This window comes from Equus caballus, chromosome 3 (assembly GCF_041296265.1).
Source record: "Equus caballus isolate H_3958 breed thoroughbred chromosome 3, TB-T2T, whole genome shotgun sequence".
NCBI classification, from domain to species: domain Eukaryota; kingdom Metazoa; phylum Chordata; class Mammalia; order Perissodactyla; family Equidae; genus Equus; species Equus caballus.
Window position 1 is genome coordinate 54,024,427 of NC_091686.1, and position 25,483 is coordinate 54,049,909.

General features: G+C 34.9%; 1 protein-coding gene and 1 long non-coding RNA gene across 2 annotated transcripts in view; one reads left to right on the top strand and one right to left on the bottom strand.

The window, feature by feature from the left end:
• Window positions 1-25,483, bottom strand: part of MMRN1 (multimerin 1) — a 67,154-nt gene that overhangs the window by 23,885 nt on the left and 17,786 nt on the right. The window contains exons 3-6 of the mRNA XM_014738822.3: window positions 19,410-19,529; window positions 16,772-16,878; window positions 2,427-2,540; window positions 926-1,099 (exon numbers count right to left, since the gene is read on the bottom strand). Coding sequence (XP_014594308.2) covers window positions 926-1,099; window positions 2,427-2,540; window positions 16,772-16,878; window positions 19,410-19,529 — 515 coding nt within the window. The remainder of the gene's footprint in view (window positions 1-925; window positions 1,100-2,426; window positions 2,541-16,771; window positions 16,879-19,409; window positions 19,530-25,483) is intronic.
• Window positions 1,064-7,744, top strand: LOC111772852 (uncharacterized). The gene is made up of 5 exons (XR_011437045.1): window positions 1,064-1,193; window positions 1,377-1,516; window positions 2,227-2,309; window positions 5,667-5,796; window positions 6,281-7,744. It is a non-coding gene; the product is annotated as an uncharacterized lncRNA (long non-coding RNA).

Sequence of the window (25,483 nt, forward strand, 5' to 3'; positions counted from 1 at the left end):
TGAATGTGAATATGTCACCTTATGTGGCAAAAGGGCCTTGACAGATGTCATTAAGGTTAAGGACCTTGAGATGAGGAGATTATCCTGGATTATCCAGGTGCGGCCAATGTAATCACAAGAGTCCTTGAAAGAGGAAGAGGAAGGCAGACAAGTCTGAGAGATGCCATGGGGGCTCGACAGCGATTGCTGGCTTTTGAAGATGCGGATGAAGGCCAGAACCAAGAAATTCAGTGGCTTCTAGAAGCTGGGAACAAGCTTCAGTTTATAGCCATCGAGAAAATAGAACCTCAGTCCTACAACTGCAAGAAAATGAGCTCTGAGAGCAACTTGAATTAGTGGGAAATGGGTCATCCTGTAGAGCCTCCAGAAAGAACACAGCCCACCGTTCGGAGAGCATGAAATTCAGGGAAATTGATTCACATTTATAAAGAAACTATTTCTCTGACCTGAGATGTTTTAGGACATATCTTATTGATTATACTTCATGATCTACAAAATTTCTGGGATAATAATGCACTTAAATTTATCCTCACTGTCTCCATCAATATTATTGAGACGAGCATATAGCTGCCTTAGCAATCATCCCTTAACCTCATCTTTACTTTGAACCGAAAACCACAATGGAAGTAAATTCAGTATGGCTCATTTTAACTATACAGAAATCTAAGTTAGGCTGTAGCTAGGTATGTAATTTCAATAAATCAGATGAATAGTCAAATATTTGACTATAGAATAGAAAATATTTAGATGTTTCAAATTATTTCAGAAATAGAGTGATTTACAAATATCTTACTAAAAAAACCTGTCTTAGCCTTCCATATCACCCAGCCTAAAGCAGAGATCCCAAAGTGATGTGAGAAAAGATAAATGAGTCATTTGCCTTTTGTCCTAACTGAAGGAATAGTTTATTTTACTTTACTTTTACCTTTTAGGAAAGATTGAAATTCCCTGCCTTTATCTTCATTGATTTTCCCTTCTAGGGAAGAGCACGCGTTCTTTACATCACTCACAGCCAAAGAAACATTGTCAATCTTCGTCTGCAGAACGGTCAATTTCATTGCCTGGTGGTTCAGCTGCTCTGCCATTTTTTGTGTCACTGCTGCATGTAGAAGAAGAGAAAATTGGAAACATTTAAATGTGTATATATATATATATATATTTAAAACCACTGAAAGTTCAAGATAGGTTTAAAGGTAATTCAAATAAACCATATTTCACTATATATATGAAAATATAGACTATATGCACTTAGTAAATGGCAACCTGAATTTTAGACTACTTGGGGGTAGAAATTAGTAAAAAGTATTGTAATAGCTTAGATTTCTAAACTGTTTTAACTCCTCCCAGAATTTTGTCTTTTTTTTTTAACCTTAAAGAGTTCTTGATACACTCTCAGCAGTTGAAGAAACTAAGGGGCAGAAAACCAAAATAACTTGCTTGAGGTACCAGAGCTAACGCCTCACCTTCTGCTTTCAAATCCAGTGCTCCAGCATTGAATATGTGTAGCCATCTACATGTAAGTAGTTGATCTATATTCTGAGAATTTTATTCTTTATTGAGGTATTCTTTAATGAGAGATAAAGAGATTCAGAATTTACTTTGAATTGCTTTATACAGCAATGATCCTTTCCATGCCTTTACACATGCACTTCAATCATGTGTATTATGTGATGTCAGGCAAGGAGGATTTTATGGTATTTTATGAAAATACTGAATTCCAATCCCTTAAAAAATTAGAGTACAATTTCTAAGATATATTCATCAGTGTTCTTAAAGAGATCCCCCTAAGTCACATTTCTCAATTTGAGTGCCGTATTTTATATGACTAGATCTATGCCAAACAGAGTGGAGAGGTGTTTTTAGCAGTAACCAATTTTATGTTTCTGAGAGAAAAAGTTAAGCCTAAAGAAAATGGTAAAGTATTAACGATTAGAAAGATGAGAAAATATGTGACACGACAACTTTGGATCAACACGAGGTTCTCGTTGGTTCTTAGTGATAATTTTTTTCCTTAGTCAGTGATCAACACCCCTAGTGATCGCTTATCAACCACTGGAAGGGAGCCTTCTTAGCTCCTTAAAATGTTCAAGTTGTTCCTTCCATGTCAAGATTCTTCCATGATTGCACTCTTTGGTGGACAAGAGTTTGAATTTATTTCAGAAATTTGTGATTTCCTTACAACCTAGTATGACAGCATTTTCATTTTCCTTCTGTGTTTGCACACAGAGCTTCAATAATCACGCAGGCTGGGAACCTGCAGCTCGGTCAGTTTCCGCCAACATGCAGCGTCAATAGAAAAGGATTGAGAGGTATGTTCATGTGTCACCACCAAAGCTTTGATAGCCAAGTGATTTGTTCTTTGGAAGTTGTCATCAATAGTGTTGACAATAATTGGGTTAGGGATGATAGTAATTACAATCCGTGACCTGGGTCACCACAGTCTTGCTGCTGCTGTTGCTGCTGCTGCTCGGCTGTCCTTCTGCCAACAGCTGTGTGACTCTCAGCCTGGTTGCTGTGTATCAAGTCCTGCTGTTCTTGGGCTGGGGGGAAGCGAAAAGAGAAGAGAGAGAGGTTAAGCACTGGGACTGCCTCATTTTTTCCAGTCCTGAGTAATAATGTGGATGACATTCATTTTCCTGTGTGCTGAAGTGTGATGGTCTGCGATGATTGCAGAGTAAGCTGCTCCGCCTCCATCCACGGGGCAACGTGCAACCGCGTTGGTGTTGGAAGTGCAGGACTCTAATTCTGTCTGAAAAAATAAAATTATTCAGGTCTCCTTTTAGGCAAAAATGGATGGTAGTTTGGGGAAGCTGTGTAAACTGGCGGACACAACCTGCCTGCATAATTGAGGGCACTTTAAAATCAGCTGTGTTAAAGCTATAGCAGCTTTATAAGTAGACGGCCACAAAAGCAGTTTGTTTAACAATGCAATATCCCACTGGCGTCTGCTTGGAAATCAGGGAGAGCTACAGGTTCCTTACTGAAAGAATATCTGTGTATGTAATAGTGCCACTTAAATGCGTTGTTCCCAGATTTTTAGGCTCAAAGCATAAGGATTACAAGAAGAAAAGGATCACGGGGCACATCTCAAAGGAATCAACCTGTAAAATCAGTGAAATTTCAGAAAAAATAGAAATTCTTATACAGTAAATCTACTCTTAAAGAATCACTTCACATTTCCCATGAATCAAGTTAATATTTTAAATGGCAGTATAATTTTTCATTGGGGAAAACAATTTAGACGAAAGATTTATTAAAAATATTGAACGAATCAAGTAATGTATGTCTGTAATTTGCACACTTCTAATGAACACATTTATTCATGGAAATCTGCATGTGAGACATGAGAAAACAAGTGTTTGGTGTCTGACTGGGCTTCCTCCCATGTGAAATTATGTACTGATGAAACCGCACCTCTGGCACATGTTAATTATGCTCCCAAAGGCATATGTGGCTGTGACAATAATATTAACACAGCTCTCCTCCACAGATAGTATAATATATTTGGCACTAATTTGAGTTAGTCTCTATTGTTAGACTAGATTTTGCATTGCTTTTCTTCTGGGCATTGAGCTAAATTAATGAATTTCCATTCATGTCCAAGGTTTTTGTTTTGATTTGGTTTCTTATTTTTCTCCACTATGTTATATAAAGTCCTATGTAACTGTTGATTTATTTGGTGGAAGAAAACAATCTGCAGCTTGGGGAAAAGTGTACTTATTTGGAGGCTGCAGTAAGTGGTGAAAAGCGTTAATTTTCTGCTAAGTAATAGCAATAAATTAATTCACGTAAATATATCTATTAAATAATTGCATCAGTTTTTTTGATCAAGGTTCCTCCTTAGGTGATACAATAAAGCATTTTTCTGGCAGCTTGCTAAAATCTGAGTCTGCCCAAGAGGGTAACTAGAGACTGAAGCCATGGTTCCCAAACCAGGGTCCCTGGGTCAGCAGAATCAGCATCGCCTGGGAACTTTTTAAAAATGCAACTTCTAAATTCCACCCTAGATGTGCTAATTTAAGAAATACTGGAGCAGGGTGGGAATCTGTGTTTTAACAAGCTCTCCAGGTGATTCCAATGCACACTAAAGTTTGAGAACCCCTGGAGTGAAGTGTCGAGATAAATCTTCCTTAGCAACTTCCCACCACACCACCTTCCCTGTTTTCCTTAGCAGGGAAAGAGTGTTCGGAATACAGACCTGTCAGTATTTACAGCAAAAGGAATAGGTGGGTTTAACAGGATAACAAATAGTCTTTTCATTTTCTTACTGCTTACCTTTTTGAGCTAGATCATAGGAAAACGAAAAGAGCTGGTGCATCTAAAGGCATACCATCCTTAGTAGGCAGAGGACGCTTTGTTAGGAAGCAATGCGTGATTATAGTAAAAACAGAGACTACATTGTTTTGTGGCATACAAACAAGGTTATTATTCACATTTTCTCATCTGTTATTAACATTTTACACATATGGGTTTTAAATATTTCTTTAGAATAGTGGTTTTTCATCATGGATGGAAATCAGAAACACCTATAAATTTTGAAACACTAAAAGTGTCCATGTTCTTTCCATTCCCCACCTGAACATTCTGATTTAGCCAATCTGTCCTGGGGAATTGAGCATGTGTATATATATTTTTAAAACTCGACAGGTGATTTCATTGTATGACCCTGGTCAAGAGGCACTAATTTGGTACAAATTGTAAAATTTCCTAATTCTAATAAATAAATTAATTGCTATAAGGCAGAAAATATCAGATATTTTCATATTAAAATTGCAATCTAGGAATTGTTTTTTATAATTTTTTAATCAAGACAGAGGAGGTGGGGGGTATTTTAGGTCTTCTGGGATCATATCTGAATGGAGTGCTTCATCAAGTCGTACTTCTGTCTGTCTCACCAGTCCAGGAAAGATCCCGAACGTGCAAGAGGTGAAAACAACCAGCAGATGAAGAGCATTCAAGTCGAACTTTCTGTTGATCTTAGGGTCAAAAGAATTTCAGATAAATATCATTCATGTGATTTGGAAAAACGCTACTGCACTGTAAACAAGGAAATAGAAAGTGACATACTAGAGAAAATCAGCAGGTTAGAAATAAAAACTAAAAAGAAGAAAACTTTGAAATCAGTGACAAAAGGGGGAAGAGAAAGTACATAAAGAAAGTCATCAAAAGGAAAAAAAGAAAGAAATTGAAAGGGATAAAGAATGATACATAGAAGTATCGAGTGAAAGTCTTTAGTTTTCTTGCATACTAATCTTTGGTGAATCACTCATTATGTGGAAACATAATATAAATGAAATAAGAAAAATTAAATTTTCTCCATATTTTTGTTAAATTTTAAAAAAACTAATTTGAAAGAAAATGTAGTTGGAAAAATACTTTCAATACTAAATGACAAAAACTAATGTGATTGCACGTGTGTGTGTGTCCTTAAAACTTCCCGTTTTCTCTCAGCTATGGTTATTTTAAAATTAATTGTTTTCAGGAGAAAATAGGTGGGGAAATTAGACTCCTAAGTAAAAGGAACAACTGTTAAGCATCACACAAGAGATCCGATTGTCATATGAACCTCTTTTCTCAGGAATTCATTGGATGGGGTCCCTGCCAAGGCTGTTAAAAACTTGCCATGCCTGTTTAACAAATTCAATAGTTCACGTTATCTTTTCCAGCTCTGTTTGTTGACCGGAGTTGAAAACTTGCATTCATCCCAGTTTACTGCACGGATCTAGCCCGCAGAGAAGCGCTGATAGGATCTCTGATAACAGTGGAGTCAGTTACTCTCCTGTGAGAAAGTTCCTGGTTAGTCGACGCTCTTATTTTTTCATTTAGTGACCTTTCTGTCTTCCCAAATATACTCCCTACTGCGAGGGCTGCCAGGCATTCTAGGTTTTCCAGGCAATCTATCTGATCTTGCACTTAAGCACAGATCTTTGCTTTATTCCATGGGGTGCAGATTTCTGAGTCTCTTTTTCTTGGTTCTTTCTAAGAGGTGCCAGGACAGAAGGGCATTTATTTAAGTCAATCATCTTTTAAAGATCTTTATGCACTTGAGATTTTTAAAAAATGCAATATATTTTAAAAACTGTATTCCTTTTTTCTTTTCTCCCAATACAATTATGCTTTTTTTTCCTGCACTAGAAACTCTGACCTTGGTGGATCAGGGAATTAGAGAAGCAAGGTCGGCAAGGGTCAAGAGCAACAGCTTCCTTTTAGGGGTTTTTTCTTTCCTTCTCTTTTTTTTTAATTAGACAAGCGTTATTTGTGAGTATTTTTTTTCTTCCAGGTCTTGGAGGCATATGGAGGAAGTCATTGATGGCAGCTCAGTAATGAGGAAGCTTGCTCTTTCCCCCTTAGAACCAGAAACTTTCCTGTGTCACTTGACAAGACTGGTTTCCAGCTGATCCTGGAATGTGAGTGCGAATACTTGCATGGTGACATTAGGTACATGCATAAAGATTTACTGCGATTTAGTAGGTAAATCGAAGAAGGCAATTGGGTACAACAAAGATTTAAGGTACATGGTATCTTTTGACTAAATGTATCATAATTTCATCGAGCAAGATGCTTGCAGGAGGTAATGTTCTTTCTCAAAGAGGAAAGCATTAATCACCACTGGGAAGAATTAGATACGCAAAAACATAAGAAACATAGTTTTTTCTGTTTTAAATATTGTAACTTTTATTTCATATTAATTGAAGTAATATTTTAAAATAATCTTCCTGAAGAAACCCCATATTTAAAATGTTAGTTACAATAGCTCTTAAATAATTTATTGAACTATTTCACAGCGTTTATGAAGTAAAATATTTTCATACATTCATAACATACGGTAGGGGTCAGTTCATTCCAATAACTGCATAATTGCAGTTTTTCAGCCTTCATAATATCTGTGATAGATTTTATAAAGCATAATTTTATAAAAGACTTTTTTCCTGTATAGAGGGTCTGACTAAAGCTGACTGGATTTATTTTTAACAGATTTGCAAAGAAGTTTTCTTTCCTCCTCTCTTATCTAACATTATTTGAACTTAAATTTCTGTCCTTTGTGTCATGAGAGCAAGCTGCAATTTCCTTGTTCTCCTTCAGAACATTTCAGAGACATCTACTGGAAAAGCATATTATTGCAAATTTTATAAAATTGGTTTAAAAAGTATGTTGTTACTGACATTTCAAAAATATGTCTTAGATACCAGATCACAAAATTAGATTCCTTTCTGAAGACAAAGACTGCGGCCCTCAAGAAGCTATAACAAATATAAAAAATATCAAAGCTATTACTTTGCTGTTGGACTTAATGCTCCTTTCTTTTAAAAGCTTCTATTCAAAGTTCTACTCAGAGTTTTAAAAATTTGGTTCCCTCTTGATAGTATGATGAATATTTTTTTTCTTTCCCATATATCATTTAATTCTTAGCATCGCTATGACAGAGATGCAAGGAATGACAGACTGGATATAAGGCATAAAGTTCTGTTCCAGTTGGTTGATCTAAAGCAGTCAGCTTATTTTTTTGAAAGATCTTTGGAATTTGCACAACTTTGTTTTTTTAAACTTTATTGAGGTCATAATAGTTTATAACATTGTGAAATTTCAGTTGTACATTATTATTTGTCAGTAACCGTACAAATGTGCCCCTTTACTCCTTATACCCACCCCCTAACCCCCTCCCGCTATGTAACCACTAATCTGTTCTCTTTGTCTTTGTGTTAGTTTGTCTTCCACACATGAATAAAATCATACGATGTTTGTCTTTCTCTCTGGCTTATTTTGATCAACATAACACCCTCAAGGTCCAGCCATGTTGTTGCAAATGGGAAAATTTTGTCTTTTTTATGGCTGAGTAGTATTCCATTGTGTATATATACACTGCATCTTCTTTATCCATTCACCAGTTGATGAGCACTCAGGTTGCTTACATGTCTTGGCTGTTGTGAATAATGCTGCAGTGAACATAGGGGTGTATAAGTCTCTTTGAATTGTTGATTTCAAGCTCTTTGGATAAATACCCAGGAGTGGGATAGCTGGGTCGTATGATATTTCTATTTTTAATTTTTTGAGAAATCTCCATACTGTTTTCCATAGTGACTGCACAAGTTTGCATCCCCACCAGCAGTGTATGAGGGTTACTTTTTCTCCACAACCTCTCCAACATTTGTTATTTTTTGTCTTGGTGATTATAGCCATTCTAGGGGGTTTAAGGTGGTATCTTAATTTACTTTTGATTTGCATTTCCCTGATGATTAGTGATGTCGAAGATCTTTTCATCTCTTGGTCATCTGTATATCTTCTTCGGGAATGTCTGTTCATGTCTTCTGCCCATTTTTTGACCTTATTGTTTGTTTTTTTTGCTTGTTGAGTTGTGTGAGTTCTTTATATATTTTGGAGATTAACCTCTTGTGGGTTACATGATTTGCAAATATTTTCTCCCGGTTGGTGGGTTGTCTTTTCCTTTTGTTCATGTTTTCCTTTGCCTTGCAGAAGCTCTTTAGTCTGATGAAATCCCTCTTGTTTATTTTTGATTTTGTTTTCCTTGCCCAGGAAGACATGGTATTCAAAAAGATCCTTCTAAGACTGATATCAAAAAGAGTGTACTGCCTATATTTTCTTCTAGGAGTTTTATGGTTTTGCATCTCACCTTCAAGTCTTTGATCCATTTTGAGTTAATTTTTGTGCATGTGTAAGATAATGGTCTACTTTCATTCTTTTGCATGTGGCTGTCCATTTTTCCCAGCACCGTTTATTGAAGAGACTTTCCTTTCTCCATTGTATGTTCTTAGTTCCTTTGTCGAAGATTAGCTGTCTGTAGATGTGTGGTTTTATTTCTGGGCTTTCAATTTGATTCCATTGATCTGTGCGCCTGTTTTTGTACCAGTACCACGCTGTTTTGATCACGATGGCTTTGTAGTACATTTTGAAGTCAGGGATTCTGATGCCTCCACCTTTGTTCTTTTGCTTTAGCTATTTGTGGTCTTTTGTTGCCCCATATGAATTTTAGGATTCTTTGTTCTGTTTCTGTGAAGAATGTCATTGAGTTTCTGATTGGGATTGCATTGAATCTGTAGATTGCTTTAAGTAGGATGGACATTTTAACTGTGCTAATTCTTCCAATCCATGTGCATGGAATATCTTTCCATTTCTTTTTGTCGTTATTGATTTCTTTCAACAATGTCTTATAGTTTTCATTGTATAGGTCTTTCACTTCCTTGGTTAAATTTATTCCTAGATACTTTAATTCTTTTTGTTGCAATGGTAAGTGGGATTGTATTCTTGAATTCTCTTTCTGTTAGTTCATTATTAGAGGATAGAAATGCAACTAAATTTTTAAGTTGATTTTGTACCATGCAACTTTGCTACAGTTGTTGATTATTTCTAATAGTTTTCTGATGGATTCCTTACGGTTTTCTATATGTAAAATCATATCATCTGCAAAACAGAGAGAGTTTCACTTCTTCAGTAACTATTTGGATTCCTTTTATTTCTTTTTCTTTCCTAATTGCTTTGGCCAAAACCTCCAGTACTATGTTGAATAAGAATAGTGAGAGTGGGCAACCTTCTCTTGTTCCTGTTCTCAGAGGATGGCTTTCAGTTTTCCCCTGTTGAGTATCACATTGGCTGTGGGTTTGTCATGTATGGCCTGTATTATGTTAAGGTACTATCCTTCTGTACCCATTTTTATTGAGAATTTTTATCATAAATGGATGTTGGATCTTGTCAATTGCTTTCTCTGCATCTACGAAGAAGATCATGAAGTTTTTATTCCTCATTTTGTTAATGTGTGTATCACATTGATTGATTTGCAGATGTTGAACCATCCCTGCATCCCTGGTATAAATCCCGCTTGATCATGGTGTATGATCCTTTTAATATATTGCTGTATTAAACTTGCCAATATTTTGTGGAAGGATTTTTGCATCTATATTCATCAGTGATATTGGCCTGTGTAATTTTCCTTCTTTGTGTTGTTCTTGTCTGGCTTTGAGATCAGGGTATTGTTGGCCTTGAAAAACGTGTTAGGAAGTATTCCGTCTTCTTCAACTTTTTGCAATAGTTTGAAAAAGATAGATATTAAATCTTCTTTGAGGACCTGCCTGGTGGTGCAGTGGTTAAGTTTGCACATTCTGCTTTGGTGGCCCAGGGTTCACTTGTTCATATCCTGGGTGTGGAGCTATGCACCACTTGTTAAGCCATGCCATGGTAGGCATCCCACATATAAAGTAGAGGAAGATGGGCACAGATGTTAGCTCAGGGCCAATCTTCCTCAGCTAAAAAAAAAATCTTCTTTGAATATTTGGTGATTCTCCAGAGAAGTCATCTGGTCCTGGATTTTTATTTTTTGGGAGATTTTTGATTACAGTTTCAATCTCTTTACTTGTAATGGGTCCATTCAGATTCTCTATTTCTTCTTGATTCAGTCTTGGGAAGTTGTATGAGTCTAAGAATTTATCCATTTCTTCTAGATTGTCCAATTTGTTGGCATACAGTTTTTCGTAGTATTCTCTTATAGTCCTTTGTATTTCTGTGGTATCCAGGGTAATTTCTCCTCCTTCATTTCTAATTTTATTTATTTGAACCTCCTCTCTTTTTTCTTAGTGAGTCTGGCTAAGGGTTTGTCAATTTTGTGTATCTTCTCAAAGAACCAGCTCTTACTTTCATTCATCCTTTCTACTGTTTTTTTTTGGTTTCAATTTCATTTATTTTTGCTCTAATTTTTATTATTTCCCTCCTTCTGGTGACTTTGGGCTTTGTTTGTTCTTCTTTTTCTAATTCTGTTAGGTGTACTTTAAGCTTACTTATTGGAGATTTTTCTTGTTTATTAAGGTGAACCTGCATTGCTATGAATTGTGCTCTTAGGATCACTTTTGCTGCGTCCCATGTGAGTTGGTATGGTGTATTTTCATTTTGTATTTGTCTCCAGATATTTTTTGATTTCTCCTTTAATTTCTTCAATGGTCCATTAGTTGTTCAGTAGCATGTTGTTTAGTCTCCATGTATTTGTCACTTTTCCAACTTTTTTCTTATAGTTAATTTCTAGTTTTATAGCATTATGGTCAGAAAAGATGCTTGATATGATTTCAGTCTTCCTAAACTTATTGAGGCATGCCTTGTTTCACAGCATATGGTCTATCCTTGAGAATGTTCTATGTGTACTTAAGAAGAATGTGTGTTCTGCTGTTTTTGGATGGAGAGTTCTATATATCTCTATTAAATCCATCTGGTCTAGTTTTTCATTTAATTCCACTATTTCCTTGTTGACTTTCTGTCTGAATGATCTATCCATTGATGTAAATGTGGTTTTAAGGTCCCCTACTATTACTGTGCTGTTGTTAATATCTCCTTTTAGGTTTGTTAATATTGGTTTATGCACTTTGGTGCTCCTGTGTTGGGTGCATAGATATTTATAAGCATTATTTCTTCTTGATGAAGTGTCCCTTTGATCATTATATATTGGCCTTCTTTGTCTCTGATTACATGTTTTATCTTGCAGTCTACTCTGTCTGATGTAAGTATGGCAATACCTGCTTTCATTTGTTTGCCATTAGCTTAGAGTATCATCTTCCATCGCTTCACTCTGAGCCTGTGTTTGTCTTTAGAGTGGAGATGTGTTTCCTGGAGGCGTATTGTTGGGCCTTGTTTTTTAATCCATCCCACCACTCTGTGGTTTTTGATTAGAGAATTATGATTTGATTAGAGAATAAATGGATTCATTTACATGTAGAATGATTATTGATATACAAGGGCTTAATGCTACCATTTTATCACTCATTTTCCGGTTCTTCTGTTTTTCCCTTGTTTCTCATCCTGTGTGTTTCAGACTGCCAATTCAGTGTGATGGTTCTCTGTGATGGTTTTCTCATGATTTATCTTTTGTGCCTCTATTCTGATTATTTGTTTAGTGGTTACCATGAGGTTTGTGTAAAAAATCATGTAAAAAATCTTGTATATGAAATAATCCATTTTCTGATAGCTTCTTATTTCCTCAGTCTAAGCCAATTCCATCCCCTTTCACTTCCCCTTCTAAGTTATTGTTGTCACAAGTTATTCCATCTTGTCTTGTGAATTTGTATTAAAATGATGAGATTATAGTTATTTTTGATGTTTTCCTTCTCTTTATCTTTAATGTTATAATTAAGTGTTTGCTGACCTGTTCTGATAGAGAGCTGCAATTTTCTGATTTTATCTGCCTATGTATGTCTTTGTTCAGGGCTTTGTAAACCGGCTCTTTTGTTTTCAGGTATGAGGGCCTTCTTGAGGATTTCTTTTAGGGAGGTCTTGTGGCAATGAACTCTCTCAGCTTTTGTTTATCTGGGAAAGTTTTTATTTCTCCATCATATCTGAAGGATATTTTCACTGGATAGAGTATTCTTGGCTGAAAGATTTTGTCTTTCAGAATTTTGAATATATCATTCCACTCTCTCCTAGCCTCTAAGGTTTCTGCTGAGAAATCAGGCTGAAAGCTTGATAGGGGTTCCTTTGTAAATTATTTTCTTCTGTCTTGCTGCCCTTAATATTTTATCTTTGTCATTGACTTTTGCCAGTTTTACTACTATATGTCTTAGAGAAGTTTTTTTTTTTTTTCTCACTGATATAGTTAGGAGTCCTATTAGCTTCTTTTACTTGCACTTCCAGCTCCTTCCCCAGGTTTGGGAAGTTCTCAGCTATTATTTCTTTGAACAAGTTTGCTGCTCCATTCTCCCTTTCTTCTCCCTCTGGAATACCTATAATCTTTATGTTGCATTTCCTAATTGAGTCAGATAGTTCTCAGAGAATTTCCTCATTTCTTTTCAGAATTTGTTCTCTCTCATCCTCCATCTGAAGTGTTTCTATATTTCTGTCTTCTAGACAGCTAATTCTGTCCTCCATATCAACTCTGTTATTCAAGGACTATAGATTTTTTTGTATCTCATTCATTGTGTTTTTTTATCTCTAACATTTCTGATTCGTGTTACTTTATAGTTTCAAGTGCTTTTGTGAAGAATTCCCTCTGTTCATTAATTTTGCTGCTGATTTCATTGAACTGTCTATCTGAATTTTCTTGAAACTCTGAGTTTTTTATGATAGCTGTCATGAATACTTTGTCATCTAGATTGTAAATTTCTGTGCCTTCAGGACTGAATTCTGCATGCTTGTCATTTTCCTTCTGGTCTGGAGTATTAATATATTTCTTCATACTATTTGATGGGGTAGATTTGTGCTTTCACATTGGTAGTATTTGGTCACAGATTCCACTTGCTTTCACTGGTGGAGGGGGCATGGAGGAGGGGTCCGGAGCTGTGTATTCTGAGCCTGCCATGAACCCTGGTGTCTGTACCCGTCCTTTGGCATCTATGCTGACAGGGCCCATCTGTTATTTCCCACTCACAGCTACTGCTTTTCTAATGTATGCATGGGCACTCTGGCTGATCAGCTGAGATGGGGTGCCAGGCAGAGGTAGGGTGCTTTCTTTTGCCTGTGCAATCCCTGGGGCATTCTAACTCTGCTCTTGCTATCTGCCCTCCTAGGTCACTGGCTTGGTGAAGACACCCCAGCAATAGCTTAGCCTCCTCTGTGTGGAGCTTTCCCATGGGCTATGAGGGAACTTGGAGAGAGAAGGCATTCCCACAGAGAGCCACCCCTCCCCCCTCTTTTCTCAGAGCTGTGCATGTTCCTGCACCCTAGATCACTGCTGGGGAGGGAGAGGAGATCGACTTACCTCCTTCCACTTCCTTCTGGGGTGTCCAACACCTCCACCTTCAGACGTATGGCTGCATGGGTCTCTCAGACATCTTTTGTATTGTGTGAATGTCTTCTGTTGGTTTATGAATGTCCCTTTCATTGCGTCTTAGGAGGGAGAGTCTAGGGGAAGAGCTCACTCCACCATGATGGTGATGTCACTCGTGATGACCAATATTTTTAATAAGCTAATCTAGAACACATCAGAATTTTAATTATGTGAGTTGCTGCAAAAGAGCCTGTGTGGAGGTTCAGAAATATTACAAACACCAGACCATAGAATAAGAGAACAGGAAGAATTGCTCCATTGATTTTGAACCACAACATCCCTTTCTAACAGTTTGGGGATGGATTTATATAGAGAGAGGAGGAGAAGGAAAAAGAGAGGGGTAAAAAAGTTGAGTAAAAGAGAGGATAGTTGCCTGCAGCTCCATTTTATTCCTGATCTATTGATCTTTCTTGTATATTTAAAAAGCTCTTCCTGCCACAGTCTAAATTAAAATAAAATCATTACTTTTGTATTATGGAATTTATTTTGTTTGTGCAGAGGAAGCTTATTGGGAAGCAGAGATTTGTGAAATTTATGTAGTATTTTATGAATTTTCTAAGAATAAAATAACCTCATGATATTGTGAAGGACTAGCACTGAAGTAATTATCATGGTAGCTACATACCCAGGTTATTCCACACCTTTGAGGGCTCTGAAGAGGTTTAAAGAATGCATCAGCCACACTGATTTTCTTGCCATATTTGGGGCTGCTTGTCATATGAGGCAGCGTGGAGAGTGATGTCAAAGGAAACCTGACAATGTTCTCTCCTACTTAAGAGTAAAAGACTGTTGGCACATATATAAAGTGTGATAAAAAGGAGGGGGAACTTGGCATGTAATTGGGTAGGAATCAGAAGAGAAAAATATGCAACCCTCTCCCCCCTGGGGATAGATAAGATAGTGAAGAATGGGTTCAAGGGACAAGAGACACAGTAGTTCTTGATACTACAGTGCATCAATTGCATTAATAAAAAATTCAACAGCTTTTGTGTACTGGAATAAAAGTGATGAGTAGGATAGTCAGAATATCATAGGGAGCAACAGAAGGTTCTTTTGGAATCACACTTATAGGAGAATTTATTGTATGACAACATGAGACAATGGGTATATCTGCCATCAGAAAATTATTCCTACCATAGATTTCAATAGAAAGAAGACCTTTTGGCGGCAGTTTAATCAGCAGATATTTGCATTATGAGTAATTCTAATTATAGTATTGTGACAGAAGGTCATAGTGAGAACCGTTCTGGGACATTTTTGTTAATGGGGATCCAAAATAATGATTTGTAAATCTGGTATTAAAGATATCCACAAATTTCTTCCAATTAGAACACAAGGTTTCATTAAACAGTCAAAGTTAAACTATTTGAATTCAGTTTAAATATTTCATATACTTTGAAAAAAGGGAATAACAGTACATAGCAGATATTCAAAACTGTCAACTAGTTTTTGTTTCTTGTGTGTATATTTATAATGATGGAATTCTGTTTCTTCCCTCCTAGGTGTATATAGTCCACCATAGTGATTAATAATTGAGTAGTAGGCGTAAAAGGAGGAAAGATGAAGCAACAGCAGTCATCTTCAGCTGGAGCCCATGACATTCTTTGATATATAGACTTTGCTTCCTACCACATGTCTACATTCAGCCCCTTATTTGCAATAGGGGTGTAATGACATTCTAAATTTCTAGCAAGTTATGCTGTGAACAAACACTTGAATCTTTAAGAAATAATCATAGAAGTAATATTTCTAGGGTATCCTTCTTTATGAGAGGGGATGTATAAAACCTAATCTTAGACTTTAGAATATAATTCTAAATACTGTCCAGAATTTTTAACCATCTGCCATATACAGACTAGAAACAAATATGTTTTACCACTGTGAGTATATCTGTGCCCCTTATGGAACTCAGAAGTCCTTTGAAAGCAGGATCATATTTGAATTTCTAAAAAATGTACTAAGTTAACTTGTTTCCAAATATTTTTGGTATAGATGATGTTTTATTTAAAAGTTTATTTCATCTGATTATAAACATAGTACATATTTCCTGCTATATTCTGAAAATGAAGTGAATTTTTATAACATCTCTGAAATTCAGGCCGGATCCAGAACAAATAGCATTACAGCGAAATTTGCCTACAGATTCTCACTGACTGGTCTAGAAGGACCATATATAATATCCCTAACCAGCTGCAAGGTTCCTAGAGCTTTTGTATTACAATTTTCTTTTTTTTTAATGTGAACATAATAGTTTCTCCACACTTACATTAATTTTTAATCACAATCTCTTAACACTGCTGATTGAATTCCCCATCACTGCTAATGGCCTTTCTTGTAATATTCATTCATTTAAAATATGTATGCTGATGCCATGTCTTATTTTTCAAAGGAAACCTGTTTAAAGCCAAAAGCAAAATAATAGTCACATGAATGTTAGGCCACAGCAGGTTACCATGTGTTTGATCAGCCTTGCCACCAGAAAATCCTTAAAATCTTACTTGAAAAAAATGGCTCCATTAGCATTAAAAAAGCAGAATTATTCATGCCATATTTTTATAGTCTTTAAAACTGAATTTAATTCATAAGCACAATATTATTTCAGATAATTGAACTGGAACAAAACTAGAGAGTAGTCTTATTTTTACATAGGGTCACTTCTCAGGATAATTTATTTAAAATATGAAATTAGGATTTCTGTTATTTTAATAAGGCATGTCTCTATAGCATATAGTTAAGAACCAGTAAGATATTTAGGCAGCTCTCTGCTTACTCATCATATAAAACTAACATAAAAGCTTGGGGAGAAACTAAAGGACAGTTTATGAGATTTTAGGCTGCTATAATAGCTACCAAGTTAGGAAGCTCTAAAAAGGTAACAGTCCTAATAGTTTGAATACATGTTAATTAATCTTGGTTCAAAATGGAAACTGTAGTTTTTCTCTTCACTGGAATCAGTTGCTTATTCTTCAGAAGTTTTATGATTCTAATTGTTATTATGAAATTAACATTAGAATATACCTTTTGGCTGACATTTTTCTCCACTGAATCCAGGACAGCACTTCCATTCCAATGATGTAACAATTTTATGTTGCATCCTGTAGACTGGATTTGATATCTGCTGTGATCTAGAGAGGAGAGAAATTGGGGGAAAATAGATTATTTATTTCACATTAAATTATCAGCTGGAATAATAAATGTAAAGTGTTTGGGACAAAACCTGAAATATAATGAGCATTCTGTCATTATTATTTTAATCTTCATCATCAAATTATTGTCAAACTTAGATTTCTTTAAATACATTAAAAAAGCACTAGGGGTTATGCTACTTGGTATTTTAAATTTGCATGCATCATTCCATTTTCTAAAGATACTATAGCTTTTCCTTTGGTACTGCTCTTCACTAAATCAGTGTTGAAACATTTTAATTCCATTTTTAAAATAGTTTATGGGGATAATTTATTTCAATTCTTATTATTTCATATATTGCTATAGTCAAAAGGACCTGCTTTCCTTCAGATCAATATCAAACAACTTAAAACAAATTGGATATTAGTGATCTAAGTGAAATTATTGTATCCACTATCATTTTCAACCAGGACTTTCTCATCTCCCAAGTTTTTAAATCACACTATCTATTATTTCTCTCATATAGTATTTCTCTCTGAGAGAGAGAAAAAGAGAGAGAGAGGAGAGAAAGGGATCTAACATGAGAAAATATTATTTCTGAGAAGAAACCATGGAAGGGAAATGAAAAAGCTACAACATTTCAACATAACAATCAATATGAATAGTGGATGATACTAAATTGCATGCTCTATGTATGTCATAAATAAATAAATAATCATAAATAAAATATGATTGTATTATTCTTATCCCTATGACTTCAGTATTTAGCTAATGTTTATCAAATGGGCCTATGAAATGGGTCTATTTTATCTTGCTTAATCCTCAAGTTACTTCTATAAAGAAAGCATTCTTATCCTGATTTGCTGATAAGGAGCCCGAGGAACAGAGAGATGGAATAACTTGCGTGAAGTCCCGTATTTCAAAAGCATGGAGCTGGGATTTTAACCCATGCTGTGTGGGTTAACCTCCCCTGTTAGTACCTAGAGTTTGTCATACACAACTATATGGTGACAAGAGTAGTCACTTTCATGGGTGAACCCTCATTATGTGGAGGAAATGCATTATAACAGACTGGGCTTTAGGAGACTAGGGTTTTAGATTCTGCTATAACTTGACAGATAATTCAACATGTGTGAGGTTAATCCTCAATTTTAAAATGAGCTATAAGATTACTTCCATTTCTAAAAGTAGGCTAATCATTTATCTGTCTTTATTTCTGTCAATTATATTCAGCAAGTAACTCTGACCAAGGAAATATCATCTTCAGTCCAGTAGCTAAAGCTAAATAGGGAGTGAGGCAGTTTGGAAAAGGACTCTTTAAAGTTTATTAGGGTAAACTCAAGCAGTTAGTTGTATTTTGTTGGGGTCAAAGTTCTTGCTTTGGCAAACTGGATCTCTGGTGTATGTGGCTCAGAGATAACAAAAGAAAAAGTGACAAACATTGCATACATAACTGAAATACTGAATGAATGGAGAGACCCATTCAAATGTAGAGAAAGATAAGAGATGAGACTAAAGGTACACACTTCTGGTTTGTGTAAAGAGAAAAAAAAATGCTCTCCTTGAACTCAAAAGGGCAGTATGATAGGGGTTACTGTGGTAATATTTTCATTACTAAAGAATTAACAATGCATTCTTTGTATCACATGTCGACAAGGAAATTGTCACAAAGGGAGTAAATGCTGAAAGCAGAACTGGAGTTCAGCTCTCCCAAATCCCTAAGATGTGCTTAGCTCTCTGGACCATGAACCTTAGCTATTCCTCAAGGGACTAAGAAACACCTTGATTTTATGTGCCCTTACTGTGCATTGTTCCAGATTGCCAATGTGTCAGATTCACTGACTGAGTTATTTCTATGACAATTTGCATAACATTAGCCATCACGGCCTAAATAACAATTTTCGTTTTTATTACAGGCTCTTCGGAAACACTCCCAGTTGAGTTACTGTGACTGTATGAATTCAAAGAATTTGTCAATTACACAGCCCCACATTTTAGGACAATTATATAGATTTTTAAAAAAACAAAACCAACTACATGAATCATTAAAATAGACATGGGAAGCTGCTTTACTATGATAATTGAAATTAGTGGCTTCCCAAATTATGGACTTCTCTCTGACCTAGTATGAAAGGGAAATTATCAATAAACCTTTAAAACTGTGTATGAATTTCATAAGGAATTAAAGGACAGGATTATTGATCAGGTCATAGAATAAAAGTAATAATAATAGTTAAAGTAGAAACAACCATGACAGTTAACATTTACTGAAGACTCGCAAAGTACCAGGCACTAGGCTAAGTATGTTACCACGTTATCTCACATATTCTAAAAACAACCAGATGAGCTAAGCATTATTGGTCTCTGCATTTTAACTTACTCAAGAGCATACATCTTGTTTTATGTGATGACTCTTTCTGACCCTGTTATACACATGTACCTGGGATGATTAACTTTCTCTATATCTTCCAGGCCATACATGACATGATTATGATGCAAGCAGTGCCTATTTTTAAGAAACATTACATACCTCTGAGGACAAGATCCACTGTTCCAGCCACAGGGCCCTCTCCCACTTGGAACGTAAGTGACTTGGTTGTCCAGTATCACTGTGGGAGATAATCTGGTATGCACATAAGCACACCAATTCCTAAGGAAAGGATAATTTTTGTTAGAAAAAAATTGTTATCAAGAAGAATTCTTTTCATGAAAGTTATTTTCGTAGACCTGTATCTACTCTGGCCAGTATTGTAGATCAGACATCTTGCAAAATTGATATCCAGCTTTAAAATGTCTAGAGATGAGGAAAAGTACACTTGTTACTGCATTTCTGTACTCATGGAAAATAAAGAAACACTACAAGATCAAAGTAAATTAAGAATAGATCAGAGCTAAAACACAGAACCTATATTGTTTTGCTGTAAGCTAAGTCAAAATCCAAGATTGCCCTTAGGGCAAATATCAATATTAGCACTGAGACAGGAGGACTCAGATGCAGGCCCACTGCTTCTATGGAACAAGGTGCAGTATGACAAAGCAAATAAATAAAGAAATAAATGGTGTAAGGATCAGAAAAGAGGAGAGAAATAACTGTTTTTAGCAGCAGATGTTATGATTGTGAATAAAGAAAACATGTAAATGATTATAATTAATTAGAGAGTTCAGCAATATCATTAAGATCAATATAATTTTTTTAATTAATAAAAAAAAGTTTAGCAACATGGATAAGATCAGTTACAGTTTGATGTACCGAAAACCAATTTTTAAAAAATACTATTTACAGTAGCAAAAATAATATGATAGTCTTGTTAAATCCAACAAAAGAAGAGTAAGATTTAATATACAAAATTTTAGAGCTTTATTGAAAGGCTTGAGAGAAAATCCAATAAATCACATTAATTTATGGGAAGAGCCAATGTGATTCTTGAAAGAAAGGAAACACGTCATGTGAACTACACATTCAATATAGTTTTCTTCCTGGAAATAATTGTCAAACTACGTCACAGAGGAGTGGACCCCGGAGAGAGAGAACACTGGGTGAAGGAAACAGAGACCGGAGTTTGGGGCTGCTGAGGTGGTTAGAATATGTGGGAGAGGTTAATGAGGTGAGGGGGCTGGACAGAGATATCATTTTAAAAGTCAACATAGGAGTCCCCTTGAATCTTGGGCTGAATAATATGCTGTGCTTACAAAGAATGAGTCTTTGCATGGCTGGAAGAGGACAATATTGGGAAGATGCATGAGCTGAATAGAGATCCCAGAAATCACCCAGCAGTGGAGGATTCTGACCAGCAAGAGAGGAGAGTTCTTATTAAACACTTGGCATTTATCTGAAACCCGAGAATGAGGTTTCATCCAATAGGGGAAGGCTAACATAGACACATTCTAACAAAACCTTAAAAAAAGATCCTTCACATAATTAACTCCACACCAGAACAGAAGTCAATGTCTTTTAATGAAAGACAACATAATCCAGGCTCTCTAATAACAGCATCCGCAATGCCCAGCATAAAAGACAAACAAAAAAACTAGATATGTGAAGTAGTAGGAAAATAGTACAAATACATAGGTAAATCAAGTAAATAGAAAAACAAAACAAAACAGAAATGACATAGATCTTGAATTAGCGACCAGTGACTTTAAAATAGTTATTGTAAATCTGTCCAAGATTATAAAGGAAAAAATGAGCATAGTGAATAAACTGATGGGAAATCTAAAAAAAACAATCATTAAAAAGAACAAAAATATATGATATATGATTTAAAAATTGGATAGGCTTAACAGAAGTTTGGACACTGTAGAAATGAAGATCAATGAACTCAAAGGTAGGGCAAAAGAAACCATCCAAACTGAAATACAGAGGGAAAAGTATTAAAACATAAATGAATAGAAACTCAAGTGGTCTAAAATATATCTAGTTAGAGTTCTAGAGGACAGGAGAGAGAGCTCAAGATAGAATAAATATTCAAAGAAATAAGGGCTGAAATTTTTAAAAATTTGATGAAAGAAGCTCAACGAATTCCAAGAGGATAAACACAAAGTAAAACCTCACTTAAGCACATCATAGACATATTCCAGAAAACAGAAAAAAAGAAAAGCAGACAGACATTAAGCAAATTAGGAAGTGAAGGGAACTACGTCAACTTGATAAAGGACATCTATGAAAACCCACAGCTAACATTGTACTAAATAGTGAAAGAATGAAAACTTTCCCTTGAGATCAAGAGCAAAACAAGAATGCCTACTCTTGTAACTGCTATTTAACATTTTACTGGAGATTCTAGTCAGGGCCATTGAGGAAGAGAAAGAAATAAAAGGCATTCATAATGGAAAGGAAGACGTAAAACTATATTCATATATACGTATTCACAGATACAGATTTCTTGTATGTAGAAAATTCTTAGAAATCCACAAAACACCACAAAAGCAAATAAGCAAGTACAGCAATATTGCAATATACAAGAAGCAATTGTATTTCTACACACTAGCAATGAACTATTGAAAAATGAAATTAAGAAAATAATTCGTTGTACAATAGCATCAAAAATAATCATATGCTCAGAAACAAATTTAACAAAAAAAAGGGCAAAAATTACAAAACATCATTGAAAGAAATTAAAAGCTGTGTAAATAAGTGGAAAATGTTCATAGATTGGAGGATTTAATATTATTAAAATGGCAATACTCCCCAAATTCATCTACAGCTTCAATTGATATCCCAATCAAAATCTCAGTTGCCTTTTTTGCAGAAATTTAAAGCTATTCTTGAAATTCATATGGAAATGCATGGAACTCAGAATAGCCAAAGAAACATTGGGGGAAAAAAATGGAGGACTCGGCACTTAAACTGCCAATTTTAAAGCTTACTACAACGCTACTTAACTGGCATAATGATAGAGATATAGATCATTGAAATAGAATTTACAGTCCAGAAATAAGCCTTTATATTTATGATCAATTGCTTTTTGACAAGGGTACCAAGCAATTCAATGGGGAAAAAATACTTTTCTCTACAAATGATGGAACTGGATAGTGACATGCAAACGAATGAAGTTGGACTCCTATCTCATACTAGATACAAAATTAACTGAAAAATGGATCAAAGACTTAAAAATAAGAGCTAAAACTATGAAGTTCGTAGAAGAAACTAAAGGCATATATCTGCGTGACCTTGGATTATCATGCCAGTGTAATAATGCAAGAAAGAAAAATAGTCACAGAGACTGGACATTAATAAGTAAAATTATATTTATTGTCAGAAAGCATGAGTTTTATGTGAAAGATAATAATGAATCTACGAAAAAGAAAACCCCCCTATAGGAGGTAGTAAGTGAACTTAGCAAGATAAATTGTACTTTTATGTACTAACTAAAATACTTGAATATATACAGTTTAAGGATTTTGGTTCATGTAAAGACACCACAAGGAATTTGAAAAGAGAAGCTACAAATTAAGAGAAAATATTCGGCACGTATGAAAGGTTTAGTATCCAGGATTTATAACAAATTCTTACCAATAAGTGAGATAAAGACAAGAAAACAACAGAAAAATGGACAAACAACTTGAACAAGCATTTTATACAAGAGGAACTACTATGGCCATTGAACATATAAAAAGAAGGTCAATTTTGTTAGTATCAAGAAAATCCAAACAAAGATTACAATGGAATAATATTTTATACCCCAAATAAGTAAGCATCGAGAATTTGACAATCTCAAATGTTTAGAGGATAGGGAGAATTGGAATCTCTTATATACTGTTAGGGAAACTCTAAATTGGTACAAACACTTTGTAAAACAATTTGTTAGTAGCATGTGCAATTGAACATGCATATGCTCTCTGACCCAGTGGTTACACTTGTAGATACATACTTTAGAGAAATTATTGTACATGTGTACCAGGAATCATGTACTTGAATATTTATAGCAGCAAGCGTTATTCATAATTACCAAAATCTAAAAGTAACTCAAACGTCCATTTATTATAGAATGGAGAAATACATTCTGAAATATTTACATAGTGGACATTATTCATCAATAAAAAAGAATGAACTGTAATATCTTCCAATAACCCAAATTTAACCTGTAACAAACTTATATGATGAAAGCAAGTTACAGAAGAAATTTAATATGATGCTTTTTTCCTATATAAAGCTAAAAACTAAAAGTCAATGATATATTGTTTAGGGACACATGTATACATGGTAAAAATATACTTAACAATGCATCTTTTTTGTATAATTTAATACAGTATATTTTAAATATAGTATAATTTAATATATTATGATTAAGAAAAAGTAAATAAATCCTGTCTTATGAATTCAGCTGACTTGCTGTTCTGATCTCCATGTCTTATCAGTTAGACCATATTGTATCCATAACTTTTCTCAACCCAGTTTTTAAAAATCTTCGTTTAGATCTATCCATGTATGCTTATTTTCTTCGACATAAGATAGTATAGGAATATGAATTACCATGCTTTCATGAAGCTGAGAAACTTTAACAGCATCAAAATCATTTGCCACGGAAATATCGTGATCAGACAAAAACAGCCTTTATTTAAGTGTCTATTTTTAGATGACGTTCTGGTAGAAGCCATTCAAAATGATCAAGATACTTAAAGATATTCTTTACCTCAAGGAATTTTAAGTTGAAAATACACATTAATGCTACGAATGGAATTGTTGGGAATAGAGATTTAAATATTAACTATTAGATAAGTGTGAACACAGGAAAGGGTAACTATTTGAAATTGCATAAAAAATAAATAATTAAACACAAATCGCATGAGAAGGTAAATTATCTAACACAGATGAGTGAAACCTAGTTGCTATAGGTAGAAGTCTAACAAATGTTTTTATTGGGTTTGTAATATGTGACCTGACTTACTTCTCTGATTTTTAAATGCAGACAGTAGAATACATAAACACTGTCAAGGAAAAGAAGGATCAGCCTCATTTCTGGTTGCAATACCAGTTATTCTATCATAAAAGATCCTATACCAAACTATAGAAAGCCCTTAATAACTATAGGTTAATTGACTGATTAGATTATATTATGATTTTGTTGTTGTTGTTTTCCTTGCTTTTCTATTTCTATCATTTTTTTCTGATTGTGAATATGTGTCTCGTTAAGTTTAATATATAATCTTCCCTCTTATTTGTGATTGAGGTTTTTTGGGGGGTAGTGGAGGGTGGGAATGATTTGGAAAATATAGTATTGAAGGAAATGTTGTATGACTGTAAAATCAAATCACTACAAGTTCAAATCAGTATGAGATGTATGCCTCTAAATCAGTAGAATGTAAGAAATCTATTAGGCTTAAAAATAAAAAAAGTAATAACGCAAAAATCAACTTAAATGTTAAAGGACCAAAGAGGGAACACATTTTTTCTCAGAGTAGAGCCACTGAAGTCAGTAAACATCTGCTTTGGAATATTAGGCTTCTCAGGACCAAATGTCCTTTTACAAATAAAGCTGACTCAGTCATTCATCCATCTAAGACAGATAAATTGAACCCCATGCAGCTTATTGTACAAAGTTCTTTTGAATGAGATGTTTAAAAATTCAGTTACGTAAAGACATAAAAAGACACTCTGGCACATTTTGTTAAAGAATGGTGATACTTGAGGCAAAAATAAAGTGAAATAAAGAACCAGCAAAAGCAGGAAATAAAGATTTAAAATTAAGAGGACCACACTAAAGTGATATTTAAAAAAATTAATTAGATTCCTCATGCAAATTCACTGGTTATCCTAATTACAGAGAATGCCTAACTTCAACAGAAGCACAGTTGAATTGTCACAGAAACCTTGGCTAAGTGACTGTGGAGGGTGGAGTATGAAGCAGGAAAAAGAAAAGTGCCACCATCCCTACATACTCTGCGTTTTGAAAAAACAGATCGATCTATTGATCTATTGATCACTAGACAGATATTGTTTGTGAGACTAAATGACAGTGTCACCTGCAGAGGATTTTCAAAATCCTAAATAGTACAACAATCTCCTGACTAAAAGAGTTGAGTAGATAAAAAGCAGAGGAGCAGATTGCTCCTGGCCCAGCAATCTTTGATCTCGTGCAAATTGGAAGAACTATCCACAGCCAA